General features: G+C 40.9%; 1 gene segment (V, D, J or C); it reads left to right on the top strand.

Annotated features, from left to right (window-relative positions):
- Window positions 1–18,608: 18,608 nt before the first annotated feature.
- On the top strand, window positions 18,609–19,349 carry LOC118240926. The segment is given in 2 exon segments: window positions 18,609–18,806; window positions 19,039–19,349. Coding segments are annotated over 2 exon segments (363 nt in total).
- Window positions 19,350–19,750: the final 401 nt, after the last annotated feature.

Here is a 19,750-nt window from a genome sequence, read left to right as displayed (position 1 = left end):
TTGCATTTTATAGTGCTTACACCTGATTGCTGAGTTCACAATTAATCACCCACATGATCATCCCAGTTAATCATCCCAAGTACATTTGACAGCTTTGTTGATTAGTTGGCTCACAGGTCGGAGGTTTTGAAAGGCAAAGAAGTGATGTCATGTTAGATTTCTATGTATAATGTAGAGAAGTGTGTTGAATAGAAGGGATGTGTGTGTGTTTGTGTGTGTGTGTGTGTGTGTGTGTGTGTGTGTGTGTGTGTGTGTGTGTGTGGTGATTTGATTAATGTCTAGAGCAGAAAATGTGTTTATAGTTGTGCAATTCAGGACTGAGGTTTTGCTATCTAAGTGTCAGATTTCAGTGTTGACCCATCTGAAGTCTTTCTTGTGTGATTTGTGCCTATTGTATTATACTATTATATAATTGATCATAATACAACAGTCACTGTTTCATCTCTGATTTGTTCCATTTTGTTTACTCACATATCCATAATTCATACTCACTTTCACTTGCCAATTAACCCCAATTCATCATTTACTAATTTCTGTCACAGACCCTACCTGGACTGGGTCATAACAGAAATTAGGGGCTCATCCATTTTTGGTTGTGTGCATTTGTTGGGCATTTTTTTTCCCTTTGGTGGGGAGTGTGAGATTGTTGCTGGCTGTTGGGTTAGGATGGTTCCTTTCAGAATAGTGGATTTCTCACTCTGCCCTACTTTGGAGGTATTTGATAGGTGTTGTAAAGACGGTCTTCATGCTACAGCAGATTTATTTGACATAATGATAAATTGGCCTCAAGGTGGAGATGAAGGCCATTTTGTAGGAAGTCTTGGTATTGGAGAATATCCTCCCATGAAGAAACAAGGTCCCTGGGGTTCCGCCTCAACCTCTTGGGTTAATCCCAGAGGCCTACCAGCAGAACTTCAGGCAACTAGACAAACACCCCTCTAAACTTATGTAGAATTTGTACGGGAAATCTGTGTAATTTGATAAATGGTGTGCTGCCAGTCAGTCAGAGCTTTCATGAGCTAAAGGAACTCATGTTAGAAGAATTCAAAATCTACACTCCCACACAGGTAGTGGTGTGTTTAAATAAGCAGAAGTATCGACTCTCTCAGACAGCTTTTGCTGCCAATGAATTCATGTTAATACACAAAACTGTCTTTGCTTCTCTGCCTGTGCCAAAAAGAGAAACCCATCCTTGCAAGACTGTCCCATTACCCCACAGAAAAAGTGAAGTCCCTGCGAAACTGACGTGTTTTTACTGTCACAAAAGAGGGCACTTGATAGCCGCTTGTCCAGCTTTGATGCGTACAAAGACATGAAAGGTAAATGTGGTCGGTCAGTTTTGTCGGTCCATTTTTGTTTATTGTTTGTGTTAAATTCATCCTATTCATCATTTAATAATTTCTGTCACTGCCCCTATCTAGACTGGGTTGTAACTTCTGTTTCAGCAACATGGAACTCAATGTGTGTCAGAGCCCTGGACAGATCCCAGAACAGAGCTAATGAGACCCAGGTGAAGCTCATCAGAGAGACACTCCTGAACTCACCCAATCCACTGATCTCCAATCAGCCCAGAGCCAGATGAAGAGCCAGCTGTGCTGAGGGAGGAACTGCTGTTGTCTCACACATTGCTCATTTTCTTCTCAGAGGAAGAGAGCCAGTGATCCCCAAAAGTCGAGAGAACTGAATGAACAAGCAGATTTACAAAACACATCAGATTCTTACCCACACCTGGCCAAATATAAAGAATTTTCCTGATATATTCTTCTGTGTTTCCTGTTTGTCCTACAATGTATTGAACAGAAATAGCACAGGTCACATTGCACAACAGAAACCAACAGAAATAAACAATAAATACCTTATTACAACAGCCTGCTGATCATGTAATTAAAACAAAGGTAAGCTTCTCTCCTTGCACTGTCTGGCTTATCATTCATGTTGCGTTCATTTTGTAATAAACTGCGGTTGGATTCTCACAGTGACTCTGGGTCAGTGTTGTTATAGAGATGTAACCTGCTATGGGTAGAGAAGATCTCGCCATGGAAGAGCAGGTGAGTAGCAGCCTGTGTAGAGTAGAGAGGCTTGCTGTCTACTATGCACAGTCTTATAAAAAGAAAAAATGGCATTTTCCTTCACAAAGTTGAATAAGGAGAGTTTGATACACGGAACTGACATACTGCGAACCTCAAACACTATTTACTCCTCTTTCAAATACAAATACCACATAAGCCAAACAAGGCAGTAAAATGAGCCTGTTCCAAAATCCTAGAATATTACACAACAGTCTTGACTCATTGATATTCATGCTCCTAAAAGTTGCATATGTCACATTCTAGCCCAGGTGACATTACCATCGACCTGCACAGTTAAAGCTTCAGCAGTTCTGAAGGTGTTGTGAAGAACAAAACAATGACAACAGACCAACAATGAAAATGGCAGATTACATAAAGAAATGTACCATTCCAGGCTGTGATGATGATGTCACACCCTTCCCAAGGAACCACACTTTTAACTGGCTTTCTTTGTATTAATATTTACAAGATTCCAGACAACTTTAATTCATATAAGCTAGTTTACCCTGCAGATTTGACTCCAAATAATTTTTCAAACACTTACATTTTACATTTAAATTTTTGGCATTTAGCAGGAGCTCTTATCTAGAGTGATTTACAAAAGTTTTTTGTCATCTTGTAATGTTCTGAGCACGTACAGAGATGGAGTCACTCACAGTAAGCCAGTTTCAGCTTTATTAGAGAACACATTTAGTTCACAAACAGAATCCAAAGTACATAAGCCAAGTTCATAATTCAGAAAAGCAATGCACAATGTAAACCAAAACAAATAGGGATCGGGCAAAGAGAGTAATCCAAAACACAGGCGGAGATTCAACAAACCAGAAGCAACACACAAAACACAGTTTGTGCTGCGATTAGTAATCTAGAGACACTTGCTGAAGTTATGGAGATATGTGGGTTTGGACCACCCCAGCCCTGATATGGTATAGGTAAAAGAAACCATGGAAAAATAAACCAGTCAGACCAGATAGAAACTTCTGTTTTAAGCACAATAATTTTGTTCTCATCAAAATTTCCTACTAAACATGAAATGGCTTAATATGCAAACCTGTATTCCTGCTTGGTTTATTGTAGAACAAAAGCATGAAAGGCTTTATTGCCAGCGTGCACTATATAAAGGCTTGTGTGACTCAGCAGTTACCGCCAGTAGAGGTCACTTTTGAAATCTGATCATTTAATCCGACTAAATTCACGTCTATCAGTGGATAAGAATTTATTTCATGTTCTACTGTGTGAAACAACTGTTGATTAATAAAAGTATGGAACTATACTAGCTAAATGCTACACTCTATACACAACTGCAAAAATACACTGCCTGGCTGCACTAGTATCAGGGAGACGTGCGGCATGGGGCACTATTTTCAGGGAGATGTGTGTAGTGTGGGGCACTAGTATCAGGGCAGCTTTTCTGATGCTGAGCAGCATGTGAGCTTCTGTGGGTGGAGCAGTGAGAGTGGGTGGGGACTGCTAGCGGGTCCTATTTCTCTGGCTGGGTCCTTTTTCTCCTGTAGCTGGATGGAGGTCAAGCCCCGGGTCCCGCACACCTCTAAACTGCTTCCAGTCTCCTGTGGCTGCCTTGTGGGCCTTCCTATGTTCTGTGCCTGGTCTTGTCCCAGTTCCTGTTGTGTCTTTTCCACTATCCTCATGTGGTCTTCTCAGAATGGCTTATAGAAGGACTTTGTTGTCTCCTTGGGATTTTTCCTTATGTTATGGATCTAGAAGATTCTCTGGCATTCAACAGTCAGAGACTTAATGCTTGATGAGACCCATGGTTTATGGGTTGGATAGTCCTCTACTATTTGAGAAGAAGTTCTTCTTGCAGGAGTGTTACGACCATATGACCTGCACCTTTGTGAGACAACAAGAAACAACTCAGAAAGTACCAAGGACATAACACCCCCTCCCATATCGAAAAGGAAAAGAGTCAAAGATCAGTGCGTTTGAGATAAAGCATCAGCCAAGGCATTCTCGGATCCTCTCTTGTGCTGTACATCCAAATCCAAATCATATTCCTGTAAGAACAGTGCCCTTCTCATAAGCCATTGATTTGTGTTGTACATATGGTTCAACATATGGATCATAGTCGTTTTATGATCTGTAAAGACTATGGTTGTAAACTAGAACCAACATACACCTTGAAATGTTTCAACAAACAACAGAGGTTTCTTTTTAAATCGTGGAGTAATTTAACTGTCATCTAGAGGTATTTCTCGAGAAGTAACAGACCGGATGGTCTATTTCTGAAACATCCTCTTGTACCAACACAGCACCTGCACCGATGTTACTAGCATCCACCTCTAATTTAAAAGGGCACTCAAAATTTGGAGCAGCAAACACAGGAGAGCAACAAAGCAATGCCTTTACAGACTCAAATGCATGTTGACATTTTGGAGACTAAACAAATTCAGAGAATTTCTGTAACAAATTTGTAAGGGGAGACACCAATGAAGCAAAATTGTGACAAAAACCTTGATAGTACCCAATCATACCTATAAATCGACGTCATTCTTGTCTAGTAGTGGGGACTGGAAACTTCACTATGACGACAATTTTGGCATCAACAGGGCGTCCACATCCTAGTCCTACCTCCTTACCCAGATACACATCCATGGCTTTTCCAAACTGACACTTGGCTAAAGTAAGTGTAAGAGAAGCAGTCTGCAAGTGAACAAAAAGAGTCTCAAATGTTCAGACCGGGTTGCCGAATGTACAATGACATCAACCAAATAAGCATCACACTTAGATATCCAGCTCAACACACGATTCATTAATTGCTGAAACGTAGCAGGTGCATTTTTCATGCCGAAAACCATAACATTGTGTTGGAGACAATAATCCGGTGTAACAAAAGCAGAAATATCAGAAGCATGTGATGTCAAAGGGACCTGCCACTAACCCTTCAACATGTCTAATTTACTCACATACTGAGCTGAGCCTATATTGTCTATATCATCTTCTACTAGTGGCAAACGAAAAGCATCCGATCAAGTAACAGCATTTACTTTGCGGTAGTCCATGCAAAAACGTGATGTGCCATCAGGCTTACGTATAAGGATTCACTCCAAAGACTGGAGCTCGGAACAGCAAATTGTCTACCAAGTATCGCACTTCGGCCTGCATACATGCGCAGTTAACTGGATTAACTCGATATGCATGTTGCATAATTGGGGGATGATCTCCCACATCCATATCATGAACGATCTCGGAGGTCTGAGTTGGTATATCAGAAAACAAACCATGATATCGGGTAATTAAAGACTTAACATCAGAACACTCTTTTGGCTCTAGATTTGATAAATAACCATCCAAGTCCTGTAGTATAGAGGAGTTGGGCAAACGTGATAACATATGGTCCTGAAAATCTTGTTTAGAATGACATGAGGCAACAAAACCAACACCTCATCACCTGGCTAAAACGAACAGACTGTAGCAATTTTATCGTATCTCCTCTTCATTTTTGATTGCACTGCAGCTAACTCCTTTTAACAAGTTAACAAGCAGATTCTAACGATTCTTTAAAATGACTCACATAATTTAGCAATCCTAAATGCGGCTCATCGCTTTATAGCCATCAATCCTTCAAAAGTTTCAGAGGTTCTCTAACCGTATATCCAAACACTAATTGAGCAGGACTGAAACCAAGAGACTCCTGAACAGTCTGTCCAAGCGCAAATAAAACTAAAGGAATTCCAAAGCTCCTTGGGTCTCAGAGTCGTAAGTACTCGATACCCTATAGACAACTGTTCATAGACAACTGTTGTAAAACTTGGGCAAATATTTTGAATAGAAAATTGGATCCTTGGTCGGTCTGAATGTACTGTGGTAAACCAAAAATAGAACAAAAGTTAAATTATGGACTTAACTTTTATGTTGCGTAATGGAATAGCCTCTGGAAACCTTGTAATGGCACACATTCCTGTCAGAAGCCGATTTCCCGTTTTTGTTTTGAGCAGTGGGCCTACGCAGTCTAAAAGAAGTGTATCAAAAGGAACACCCACCACAGGTATAGGCCGAAACAGGGCAGGCGGCATCTTTTGCTTTGGTTTGCCGGTTAGCTGACAGGTGTGACAAGACCGACAATAGTCCCTCACGTCAGACTAACACTGGCCAAAAGAAATGCTGTAAGATGCTGTAAGGACTAAGAAGGGCACAACATAAAAAGAAACACGGAGACACACTCTGTACAGGGTTTTCAGTCAGTGATGTTTGTTTTTTTTATTTTATATGGAAACAAAAACACATTCCCTCTCTCTCTCTCTCTCTCTCTCTCACTATATATATATATATATATATATATATATATATATATATATATATATATATATATATATATGTAAAACCGAATCTAAACAGGAGTGTTTCTTCAGGGTGGGCTTTACAACAAAACAACAAACAAAAAAATCTACTAAAGTGAATTCAATCACTAACCCCCCTAAAACAAAAGAAAATAAAACACAAATCACTCTTACCTCAACTCCTTAATCACAAAAACAGAAATACAACAACAAAGCAAAAAGAACACAACTTCATCCCTACAACTCCAAACAATAAGAAAAGAACAACACTTAATGTTTCTGACAATCAAATATCTGTATATGACTGTATATGACAGATAGAAGGTTAATTATCCCTTTAACCAATCAGGTTGTCCGTTGTTTTGACCGTATTATTTCTACAGCTCACTGGTTATTAGTGCGCCCTCATGCGGGTAACCTGAAAAACAAATTTTAACACCACAGCACGAGGAAACAACTCAGAAAATCACAAGGACATAACAAGGAGTTACAGAAAAAAAAAGATATTAGCCTTGGAAGTTTTTGAATATTTCAGCATAAGATTGTGAGGTCATCCACATGTTAAACACTAAAGGTCTAACCATGTGGTGTGGAGGTGGGGGTCAAACACAACCTGTGTTAGTTCTTGTCTATGATGAGATAAGATAAGAAAAGACTTTATTATCATTGTACTTGTACAACAAAACTTAGCTCACAGAGGCACCAGCAGGAATCACAATAATAAATAATATAAGAGCTATAGAATGGAAATAGAAATATTAGCAGTGCTACATATGTATACATCAGACTTAGATAGTGCAAACAATGAAGTGTAAACAGGAAGTGTGAACAGTGAAGTGAGTGTAGGAAAATGGACTGTGTTGTTATGGGGCATAAACATGTTCTCTTTACTAAGAATGAGGCCTTTTGTTTTTCTTATTTAGTTCATTTAATCAGGGTAATGATACACTCACCACCACAAGAGGAATGAATGTTAGGTGGTGTTGGTGTAGCTGCAGGGAGAGTGAGCCACCAACCTGGACAGCAGGGGGCGACATAATCCACCTCAGCAGGACTTTCACCAGATGTTCTGGTCTGTTCAGATAAGCTCACTCAGGCACAAGAAACTGTCTGGTAACATTAATAAAGATGTTTATCTCTTATAAAAGAGCAGACAATGTCCAAAATGAAGCTTTATTTCAGTGGAAGTAACAGAAATGCCAGGACACAGAACAGAATACAGACAGAGCTGCTGCATTCTGCTCTCCTGCACTGGTCAGAACTCCCTCCTGCACCTCTGAGCCGCCCAGTCCATCTGACCACTCACACTGAGTTTAGTGCCTCATCCACAAGTCAACCATAGTGATACATTCTAATGAAGCTGTCATCCAAAAACCTCTTTCACATTATAGTGACCACACACACACACACATGCACACACACACACACACACACACACACACACACACACACACACACACACACACACACACACACACATGCACAACCCTAAGATTCATATTTCAGAAATGGATCAGTTTTTAAATCTTTAATTACTTTTCCCATCTTTACCCAAAATAAAATTTACATTGTATGGAATTTAGCTGACACTTTTATCTAAAACAGCTTACAATTTTGAATGAATACAATTTGAGCAACTGAGGATTAAGGGCCTTGTGTAGTCTGTCTAACATGAGTGTATGGACTGTGGTGATGGTGTGTAGTCTGTGATGATTGTGTGTAGTCTGTCTAACATGAGTGTAGACTGTGATGATGTTGTGTATTCTGTCTAACATGAGTGTATGGACTGTGGTGATGGTGTGTAGTCTGTGATGATGGTGTGTATTCTGTCTAACGTGAGTGTGTGGACTGTGGTGATGGTGTGTAGTCTGTCTAATGTGAGTGTGGACTGTGATGATGGTGTGTAGTCTGTCTAACATGAGTTTGTGAACTGTGTTCTTGTAAGGACCCAGGTTGCCGTGGCAATGGAGGACTCCATTCTGTGTGATTACAGCCACATTGTGATGTTACCACCACCACGTTGGCCCTGGACATTCAAAATATCTCTGTGGCCAGTGATGCCTCTCCCTCTTCTTACTTTTGTCAGGTCCATATAACATTGTGCAGAACTACTACAAACGTACATGTAAAAACGTTGTGTGCAGCAAACGATACTGAAGTGCAGACATCACATGAACACATTACATACCTCCATATATTTATGTCACAGGTCTTTTACTTAAAGACAGATAAACTCACCTGTTGCATTTTATAGTGCTTATGCCTGAATTAATCATCCACGTGATCATCCCAATTAATCATCCCAAGTACATTTGACACCTGTATTTGATCAGTTGGTTCACAGGTGGGAGGTTTTGAAAGGCAAAGAAATGACATCATGTTAGGTTTCTCTGTCTAATGTAGAGAAGTGTTTTTAGTAGGAGTGACGTCATGTTAGATTTCTGTATCTAATGTAGAGACTGTGTTTAGTAGAAGTGATGTCATGTTATATTCTGTGTCTAATGAAGAGAAGTGTGTTGAGTAGACATGTCATGTTAAATTTCTGTGTATAATATAGAGAAGTGTGTTGAGTAGAAGTGGTGTACGTGTGTAGTGATTTGAGGCTGAGAATGTGCTTATAGATGTTCAGATCTGGACTGAGGTTTTGCTTCTTGAGTGTCAGATTTCACTAAATTTGAGTTATTTTTAATTATAGTGTGTAATGAATCATGAAAAACTAATATAGAGACACCATAGAGAGTATTTGGTAGACATGAATTAATACAGAGAGGTCACACACAGTATTCGGTAGATGTGTATTAATACAGAGAGGCCACAGAGAGTATTTGGGAGAAGTGTATTAATACAGAGAGGCCACAGAGAGTATTTGGTAGATGTGTATTAATACAGGGAGGTCACTTTGCATGTGCAGCACCTGCTTCAGTGCTCTGGGAGTGTTTATAGTCTTGTGAGTTTAACACTTCATGACTGAGAGCTGCCTGTCCCAGCAACTTCACCCACAGCAACCATGACTTTGATCCCCATCTTCATCTGCACACTGGTCCTATGGACTCAAGGTAACTCACTGCTTTACCTCTGTGGTGAACTATCCATGTGACACAGGTCTACTACTCTTGTTTAAAATTCAATATTCACAATGTTAATACGACTAAATAAAAGCATATGTACAGTTAATTGTTAACTTTTTTGTGTTTTGTATTCATTCTTTAGTATCCAGAGGTCAGGTAACAGTGACTCAGGATTCAGTGAAATCTGCTCTTCCAGGAGACACAGTCACCATCAACTGTAGAACAAACCCTGCGGGGTATACTAATAATGATCTCGCCTGGTACCTGCAGAAACCTGGAGAAGCTCCTAAACTCCTGATCTACTATGCTACTAGCTTACAGTCAGGAATTCCAGCTCGTTTCAGTGGTAGTGGATCTGGATCTGACTTCACTCTGACCATCAGAGGAGTCCAGACTGAAGATGCAGGAGATTATTACTGTCAGAGCAGACACAACATTGGTGGTAACTGGCTGTTTACACAGTGTTACAGAGTCATACAAAAACCTCCCTCAGTCAGACTGCACAGAGACTGCACTGCTGCAGCTGAAACCTACTGCAGGTGTTGAGGGGGAGGATGTGATACAGCGCAAGACAAGTTTATTTATGTAGCACTTTATACACAATGATAATTTAAAATGCTTCACAAAAGATTATTACATAACAACCTTATTACATCCTTAGATCTATCGTGTTAGGAAGGCTTATGTAAAAAAAAAAAAAAACTACACAGATAAATAAAATTACTGATGCAAGGGGAAAATATAATACAATGATAAAGTGGTTATTAATTACAACAAACTTCAAATGGAAGGTGCCAAGAAGAAAGCTCTAAATACACTAGGATTTACCAAATGTAGGTAAAAAATTAAAAAACAGAAAACTCACTTCACTTTAAAAGACATAAAAGTGAATTCCAGTGCTAAAATTAAAAGTGAAAAGTTAAATGTGAAGGATGTTAAAAATCTCTCTAGGCGTGACTAGTTCACTGCTTGCTGATGATCTCAGAGGCTTGTTGGCTTTATACTGCACAAATAGATCACAGATGTATTTCTGTACTGCACCAATCAGTACAATGACACACTTTGTGGAGGACAGGAACCACACCACACTCACCACTACTGAACACACACATCTGTAAAGAACTATAAAGCCAAAATGCACGCAGCACTGCAGGTCCACTTCTGTGTTCCTGCCAGGACATGCCCATGTCACCAGGGCTCCCCTTGTGGTGATAAATAAAAATGTCAGATATCAAATCAAAAAGGCAATAAAGGTCTGACCCAACCAGTGTCCTTCCTGTTACATCCCAGCCATTTCACACTAAGAGAGAACTTTCCTACTCCCGTTAACAAAATATTCTGGCAAAATAAATGGACATGAGGCTGTTATCAGTGAAGTCACAGAACCTCTCCTTTAGTGACGTCACGGAGTATAACTGTGGGAACTGTGGGTCATCCCATCAGAATGAAGAACATTCCAGAATACCAGATGATCTTCCAGACTGAATTATCTTCTGTTTATTTTGAAGGTACATAGATGTGTGCATGATGTGTATCAGTTTGGTTGAATATTTATTTTGTGTTCTACATGTAGTCATAAGAATACAAATTGCATAATCAGATCATACACAGACAACAGGCATATTGGCTCCCTGCATTTTATTCAGTTTTTGACAGGCTAAGAAATCTTTACTCCCACTATCCCTGAGCTCCTGTCTGTTAAATAGTGTAATACATCTGAAGATATCTTCTGGGATAATAATACAAAATAATAATCAAACATCACTACCACTACAACAGACAACATGAACTCCCTCAAAACAAGAAGGCTATGTCTCATGGTTTTACTGAGTCTTAAGGCAAGATTTTTGTGCTTAAAGTGCATTTTCAGATAAAATTTTAATATTCCATATATAATATGGGGTCTGTGTGCTGGATTAATGCCAGTCTGCATTGTTTTCAGTAACGGGTCCGTGTGCTGGATTAAGGCTGCAGTGTTTTCAGTATGGGGTTGTGTGCTGGATTAAGGCTGGTCTGCAGTGTTTTCAGTAACGGGTCCATGTGCTGGATTAAGGCTGCAGTGTTTTCAGTATGGGGTTGTGTGCTGGATTAAGGCTGGTCTGCAGTGTTTTCAGTAACGGGTCCATGTGCTGGATTAAGGCTGGTCTGCAGTGTTTTCAGTATGGGGTTGTGTGCTGGATTAAAATTGGCCCAAGGATGTATGGGCCATTTTACTACAGTGTAAATTAGTAGGGAGATGTGTGTTCGTCCCTAATGCTTGAGCAGAGCCTACATTACCACCTTGTGAAAGCAGCTGTTCTTTGAGCATATGAACCAGTGCAGGAAGCAAACAGACAGAATTTTAGATGCTAAAAGAATAACCCCAGGCAGACAATTGTGGAATTTTTCAGAGAAATGTTTTATTAGAGAAGTGGTGTGCTGCTTAACTACCACATTTGACCAAATTAAAGAGCTCATACAGGTTGAAGAATTCAAGAATTGTCTTCCTGATAACATTGTAATGTATTTAAATAAACAAAAAAAGTGTAATCTATCTGCTGCTTCGATGCTTGCAGATGAATTAGTGCTGACTTACAGAAATGTTTTCAATGCACCTGTTTCCCGTAGTGAAGCTCCCAGTCGTTCAACTCGCTCAAGTACTCCTGTGAGCTTCCCGAAATCGGATGCCCCCTTTTGTCTGTTTCTGTGGAAACACGAAAGTGCTTCTACTGCCATGGGCATGGACACATTATAGCTAATTGTCCTGCGCTTAAGCGCAAGAATGCCTTAATAAAAATGGTAAATGCAGTAAGTACTGTATCTACAGATAAGCCTACACTTCTTCCCATAGATGCTGTGTTTCAGCCTTTTCTTTCTGAGCGATCTGGTTCTCTTTGCGAAGCAGATGAAGACAAAAAGCCCATCACAGGTTTACGTGATACGGCTGCTGCTGTGTCTCTTATCTTGGATACTGTGTTGTCTTTTTCAAATCAGTATTATTGTGGTAGTGACAGGTTAGTGGAGTACTCAAGTTTCAAGTTTCAAGTTTGGTTTATTTGTCACATACATAGCCATACACAGTATAACTTGCAGTGAAATGGTTGAGAGTGCTCTGTCCAAACTGAGGAAAAGAAAAATAGGGATAAACAGGGAAAAACGGGTGCATACTCCGGCTCCCACTGCAAGACATTTTCCTAAGAACTGACAGAATCACAGGCATGGTTAGAGTAGCTGTTAGTTCAGCTTTTCCAGTGAATTGGGTCTCCTTTATATTAGGAAATGACATTGCTAATGGAATTGTATTCCCCTAACCTGAAGTAGTTCGAAACTACTTCAGGTTAGGGGAATACAATTCCACTAGCAATGCCCTGTTGAAGATAGTCTTGTTGCCATTAAACAGGCAGTATTTCCTGCTTGTGTATTAAAGTGTGCTCAAGAACACAAATTGTGGAATACTCTGTCGTTGGCTGACACATTTATGAGTGATCCCTCTGTCCTTAAGCCTGCTCTTTCAACATCCGACAATGTGTGTGCTGCTATTGATAAGCCTGTTCTGTCTAGCTCCATTTCAACAGAGCCTATAGATTGAGCTGTGTTGATGTCTGCATAAAGGACAGACCAATCCCTTACAAACTGCTTTGAGTTGGCTGAAGGAAAAACATGTACCCTCACTCAGCAACAGCGCTACTCCATTCAAGATGGTGTATTAATGAAGATCTGGTCTCTGTCTACTGTAAGTGAAGGGTGGGAGGCTGTCCACCAAATAGTCCTCCTGACACCATTTAGGTCTCATGTTTTGTATTTGGATTATGAACATCCACTTTCTGGACATGTAGGAGTTAGGAAAACTGTTCAGTGCATTTTGTCACATTTCTTTTGGCCCTCTGTAAATGGCAACATAGCCCATTACTGTCGTTCTTGTCACACTTGTCAAATGGTTGGGAAACTTAACCAAGTGATCCATTCTGTTCTGCTTTGCCCCATACTAGTTGTCGGTGAGCCTTTTCGAGTGATTGTTAGTAGATTATGTTGGGCCCTTGCCCAAGACCTGCTCTGGAAATAGTGATCTTCTTACGCTTAATTGTGCTGCTACAAGGTTCCCTGAGGCCATTCCCTTGCGTTCCCTTAAATCTAAGGCTATAGTAAAAGTGTTAATTACATTCTGCACCACATTTGGTTTACCTAAATGCATACAGACAGATCATGGTTCTAATTTCATGTCGACCCTGTTTGCACAAGTAGTTGGTGAGAGGTTGTGCGCCATCCATGTTTTAGCTAGCAAAAGCCTATGTTCAGCCAAAGCAGCTAAGAAAACTTGCTTTGATCAGAAAACTGTATCACGTTCTTTTGAAGTAGGAGATTGTGTGCTTGCCTTTTTGCCCATTTCAGGTATACGATTTTCTGGCCCGTATGTTGTGCAATCCAAGATTTCTCCCAATAATTATGTATTAGCTACCCCAGACCGTCGACACAAATCACGTCTATGTCCTATGAACCTGTTAAAGCCATATGTAGACCACCAGCACTCACCTAACTCAGATCACTTTGCTACCGTACAAACTCATTCTCCTGTGTCTGTTCCAGTAGCTACCACCACAGTCACTAGTGAGTATTCACCCAAGCAGGATGACCTGCATCTCAGCTGGAATTGCTTACCTTGTGCCCGTCTCCCCAATACCCTCACATTGCAAGCTCTTCTGCAAGTTGTCTGGCCTTCCCCTCTTTGTTTTCTGCTGTCCCCACTCGCACTTTCCTGCTACAACAATATATATATATATAATGTAGGATGCCATCCACCTTTCAGTGGCTAATGACTTTGGTACTGGGTGATGTGCCTAACTGTGAAGCTTAGTTGGATGACATGGTAGTTTATACTTACATCTGGGCTCATCATATGCAGGCACTAAAGACTGTTTTTAAGAATGCAAGAAGCTTCTCAGGTTCTAAATTTGGAAAAGTGTGAGTTTGTTAAAGGCGAGATCACCCATCTTGTAAAAGTTGTTGGACGTGGTACAGTGCGCCCTCTGAATGCCAACGTGCAAGCCATATGTTCATTTCCTCCTCCCCTAACGAAAAGGCAACTTAGATGCCACCAGGACTGGCGCTGGTTCGGTCCTCCTACAAGAGGATTTCAGTGGAAGAGATCACCCCTTTGTTATTTCTCGCATAAGTTTAACAAGGACCAGGTAGTGTACAGCACAATAGGGAGAGAGTCCCTTGCACTTCTGTTTGCTCTACAACATTTAGAAGTGAACCTCAGTGGCAGTTTTGATCCTGTCCCTGTTTATACTGATCAGCACATGGCTACGTGTGTGTGTGTGTGTGTGTGTGTGTGTGTGTGTGTGTGTGTGTGTGTGTGTGTCATTAATTCCTATGCAGCTCTGAAATGTTGGAAATAATCCCTTATAGAATTTCAAAACCCTCTCCATAAAAATCAATTTACAGATATGTAATATGGTCTGTTAAATTACATTTGGGGATAAGTTTTATTTGTGTGTGTGTGTGTTTGCGGATGAATTTGTGTAGAGAGATGTCACTTTGCATGTGCAGCACCTGCTTCAGTGCTCTGGGAGTGTTTATAGTCCTGTGAGTTTAACACTTCATGACTGAGAGCTGCCTGCCCCAGCAACTTCACCCACAGCAACCATGACTTTGATCCCCATCTTCATCTGCACACTGGCCCTCTGGACTCCCTCAGTCAAACTGCACAGAGACTGCACTGCTGCAGCTGGGACCTACTGCAGGTGTGGAGGGGGAGGATGTGATACAAAGCAACACAAGTTTATTTATGTAGCACTTTGTACACAATGGTAATTTAAAATACTTCACAAAAGAGTTACATAACAACCTTATTACATCCTTAGATCTATCATGTTAGGAATCATGCTTATGTAAAAAATAAATGGATTACACAGATAAATAAAACTACTGATGCAAAGGGAAAATATAATAGAACAAAAAAGAAGTGATTAATCACAACAAACTTCAAATGGAAGGTGTCAAGAAGAAAGATGTAAATTCACTAGGAACTAAAATAAATTGTGGCGGTAGTGGCACAGAGGACGCTGTAGGCAAGGTCAAGCCAAAGTGCTCTTTATTCTCCATATTTAATTTAGACAATCCCAGCAACGAAGAGACAATACTCAGTGCACTACATGGTGTAGCATGTTCTACAACATGGTAGCGAGCAGTCTGGCCTTTCACAAATGTGCAGCGCCTTCACTGTTGACCTCTGAGTTTATATAGAGGAAGCGAACAAGGAACAGGTTTAGGTGATTAATAGGCAGGTATGTAGTGCTATCTCTAGCAGGAGTGGGCATGTCCAGCCTTCTGGATGACTGGCCAACTGTGACAGAACTGCTAAAAATTTAAGTGCAAAGAATTCAAATATAGGTAAAAAAAAAAAAAATAAAAAAAAATAAAAAAAACAGAAAAAAATGTAAAGGCATAAAAGTGAATTTAGTGCTAAAATTAAAAGTGAAAGTTAAATGTGAAGGATGTTAAAAAGCTCTCTAGGCGTGACTAGCTGACTGCTTGCTGGTGATCTCAGTGGCCTGTTGGGTTTATACTCCACAAGTAGATCACAGATGTATTTCTGTCCTGCACCACTCAGCACAATGACACACTCTGTGGAACCACAGCACACTCACTCACTACTGAACACACACATCTGTCAAGAACCATAAAGCCAAAATGCACACAGCACTGCAGGTCCACTTCTGTGTTCCTGCCAGGACATGCTCATGTCACCAGAGCTCCCCTTGTGGTGATAAATAAAAATGTCCACAGCCATGGAGTGAGAGGCGAATCCTTCCTATGTTACAAAGGAGAAATCTGTAAGACTGGGTTAGAAGTTGAGAATGACAACTGGCCTTCCAAAGTTATGCCCAGGCTACGAGCAGCTTTGGATGGTGATACCAGGGAGGTCTCGAAGGAAATTGTGAGGTCATGATAAGGGTTTGGAGTACCTGGAATTTACAGACGCTCGGTTTTACTTGGCTTGAGCTTCAAGTGGTGCGCTGTCATCCATGATGCGATGTCAGTCAAGCATGTGGAGATATGTCTGGAGACCTGCGTGTCAGAGGGTGAAAAAAATAAAAATAATTCAGTGTCATCAGTACAGCAGTGGTAGGAGAAACCATGAGAAGATATTACATCACTAAGAGAACGAGTATACAAAGAGAGGAGAAAGGGGCCATGTCACCTGATAGAACCGTCCCTCCAGGTAGGACTGCAACCATCTCCATGTAGAGCCAGTCACACCAAGCCTGGAGAGAACAGAGGAGAATGTTGTGGTTCACTGTGTCAAAAGCTGCTGAAAGGTCTAGAAGAATCAAAACAGATGACAGTTTGGCAGCTTTAGCAGCATGAAGATTCTCCATCACTGCTATGAGGGTTGTTTCTGTAAAATGTGCCTGTTTGAAGCCAGACTGATTGGGATCATGCAGCTGGTTCTGTGTGTGTGTGTGTGTGTGTGTGTGTGTGTGTGTGTGTGTGTGTGTGTGTGTGTGTGTGAGAGAGAGAGAGAGAGAGAGAGAGAGAGAGACCTGTCACATGCCTATCTGCAAATGCAGGTTGACAAAAATTCAAAAAGGTCCTGACAATCACCACACAGAAGGGCCTCTTTTGTTATAATCATCTACCTTTTGTATTGCCTCAGTGCCAGCTATCATTCACAAGGGTGTGGACCAGATACTGCAAGGGCTACTTAACGTCCACTGCTATCTGGATGATATTCTGGTAACAGGACATACTGATGCTGAACACCCTGAGCATTTGGATACAGTTCTTGGATGTTTGGAGGACTTTGGCTTGCAAGCTGAAAAGGAAAAGTATGAATTATTCAGACTCTTTGGAGCATTTGGGATTCAAAATTGATGCCGCAGGCTTGCACAGTACCAGTGAGCTTCAGTGGCATTGGTTATGAGACACAGGTAGACCCAACTTATCAGTAGTCCTGACACTGGACATGCAAGGAAACAATGAGTAGTGCAAGTGACAGTGAGTTGACACCTTTCCTTACTTAATGAACTTTGCAGTAAGGGTGCTTAATGTAGGCCATGAGAGTCACTGTCCCTCCTAAACTGAGCTCCAGAATCCTTGAAGAGTTGCACACTGGCCATCCTGGGGTGGTCAGAATGAAGGCTAAAGCCTGAAGCTGTGTGTGGTGGCCTGGTCCTGATGCTCACATTGAGCTTCAGGCTAAGAATTGTCAGACCTGCCAGCAGATTCAGAAAATGCTGTGCCAATGCTCCTCTCCACCTGAGGGTTTGGCCCAGTAACCGTGGCAGTGTAAACACGTGAACTTTGCAGGCTCAAGTGAAGGCCATATGTTCATGGTTATTGTGGACGCCCATTCAAAGTGGACTAAAGTGGAGCTCATGGAGGCCACAACCACAAACAGGACCATATGGGTACTGAGGACTCTATTCTGCTGTTATGGAATACCTGAGGTCCATGTCAGTAATAATGTACCACAATGCATTGCAGAGGGATTTGTTGCATTCTTAAAGGCCTACCATGTCAAGCACATTCACTCAGCTGCGCACTATCCAGCTGAAAGATTTGTGCAAGTTTGCTCTGAGATCCTCCAATTCTTACTCAATCACTGTCCAGCAGAGGTTAGACACATTTTTGATGACCTACCGTAACACTCCACATCAGGGCTGTAGTTGCGTACTCGTCTTGATGCTCTGAGATCCAGAGTACTGTCTGCTGTAGGGAGCCTGTTCTGTTATGGGGCAGAATATTCCCCTGAACTGGCTCGAAGTCAGAGGCAGTCTACCCTCTACCTCTAGAAAAAAAAGACAGATATTTGCAATTACTAAGACTTTTTTAGTAAGGTGGGAGAAAATGTGTATTGCTTGAACTTGCTGCTATCTCTATACACCACTAGGTGGCAGTGTTGTTCACATGGCTTGGGTGAACGACCTAGTAAAAAGGAGAGTTCCAATTCAACTTCCACATGTCCATAGTGCTATTGAATGTAGACATTACATACTGTCTTTTCTAAATGTTCTGCTGATGCAGACATAACACAGGTGTCATCAATACCAACATGAGCTCAATTATGTCAGGAAACACCAAGTGTAGAAAAATCATGACTGAATGTGAGAGTGCAGCACATGAGAGCATTACTGAGAGCTCTAAGATGAGATAAGAGGAGTGATTTTATGATTTATATGATAAAGTGAATCAGACATACAAACTAGTGCTGTGAGGTGAAATGTCAGTTGTCTTGTTTGCATATGTGAGCTGCTTCACTGCTCCACACACTTTAAGAGCTGTAGTGGTGATCAGAGAGTGTTCAGTCCTTTAACACACACTGACACACAGCACAATGATGATGTCACTCATTCTACTGCTGGGGACCCTGGGACTCCTCACTCAGGGTGAGAGGATTTTACTTAACATGAAAATCAATCAGTCTATCTATCTATCTATCTATCTATCTATCTATCTATCTATCTATCTATCTATCTATCTATCTATCTATCTATCTATCTATCTATCTATCTATCTATCTATCTATCTATCATAATTAAAAATTGCTTTAAAAAGGATATACCTTAATATTTTCTTATTTGATTTTTATGTTCTTTTTCTGTATTTATTAACTTGTAGTGTCCTTGGGGGACAGAATTCTGTCTCAGTCTCCAGCATCTCTATCAGTTTTACCAGGAGAGACTGTTTCTATCACCTGCACAGCCAGTCAGCACTGCGGTAATGAGTTTGACTGGTACCTACAGAAACCTGGAGAAGCTCCTAAACTCCTGATCTATGGTGCATCAAGTCGTCAGTCTGGGATTCCAGATCGTTTCAGTGGTAGTGGATATGGTACAGAATTTACCCTAAAAATCAGTGGAGTCCAGGCTGAAGATGCAGGAGATTACTACTGTCAGCAGGATTACAGCACTCCATTCACACAGTGTTAGAGCACCATACAAAAACCTCCCTCAGATGTAGAGGAACTGCTCTGACTCAAACAGACTGATCTGAGAACAGCTGCAGAGTTGTTAAATCTGCACTCAACTCAACTACAAAATACTACAATACTGAACTGTTTGATCTTTTAAATTGTCATCATTGTGTAATGGATACTTACATCACTACATATGTAGCAGGTTAATGTCTTTCCTTTAAACCAACCCCTGATAACGTCCTGCTTCCACACTCAGGTTCTGGACAAAGGCAGTAATATATGAACATCACTGTGGTGTATAAGGACAGGTGAACACTACCTAGTGAACTGGTCTGAGTTACTCTTGATTCTTATAATCATTTTACTGCTGTTTTTATCCTGGAGATCCTGGAAAAGCTGCTGAGGAAATACTGT

This window comes from Electrophorus electricus, chromosome 2, assembly GCF_013358815.1.
Source record: "Electrophorus electricus isolate fEleEle1 chromosome 2, fEleEle1.pri, whole genome shotgun sequence".
Classification (NCBI taxonomy): Eukaryota; Metazoa; Chordata; class Actinopteri; order Gymnotiformes; family Gymnotidae; genus Electrophorus; species Electrophorus electricus.
The sequence above is the reverse complement of the archived record's forward strand: the minus strand, read 5'-3'. Positions and strand labels throughout refer to the sequence as shown.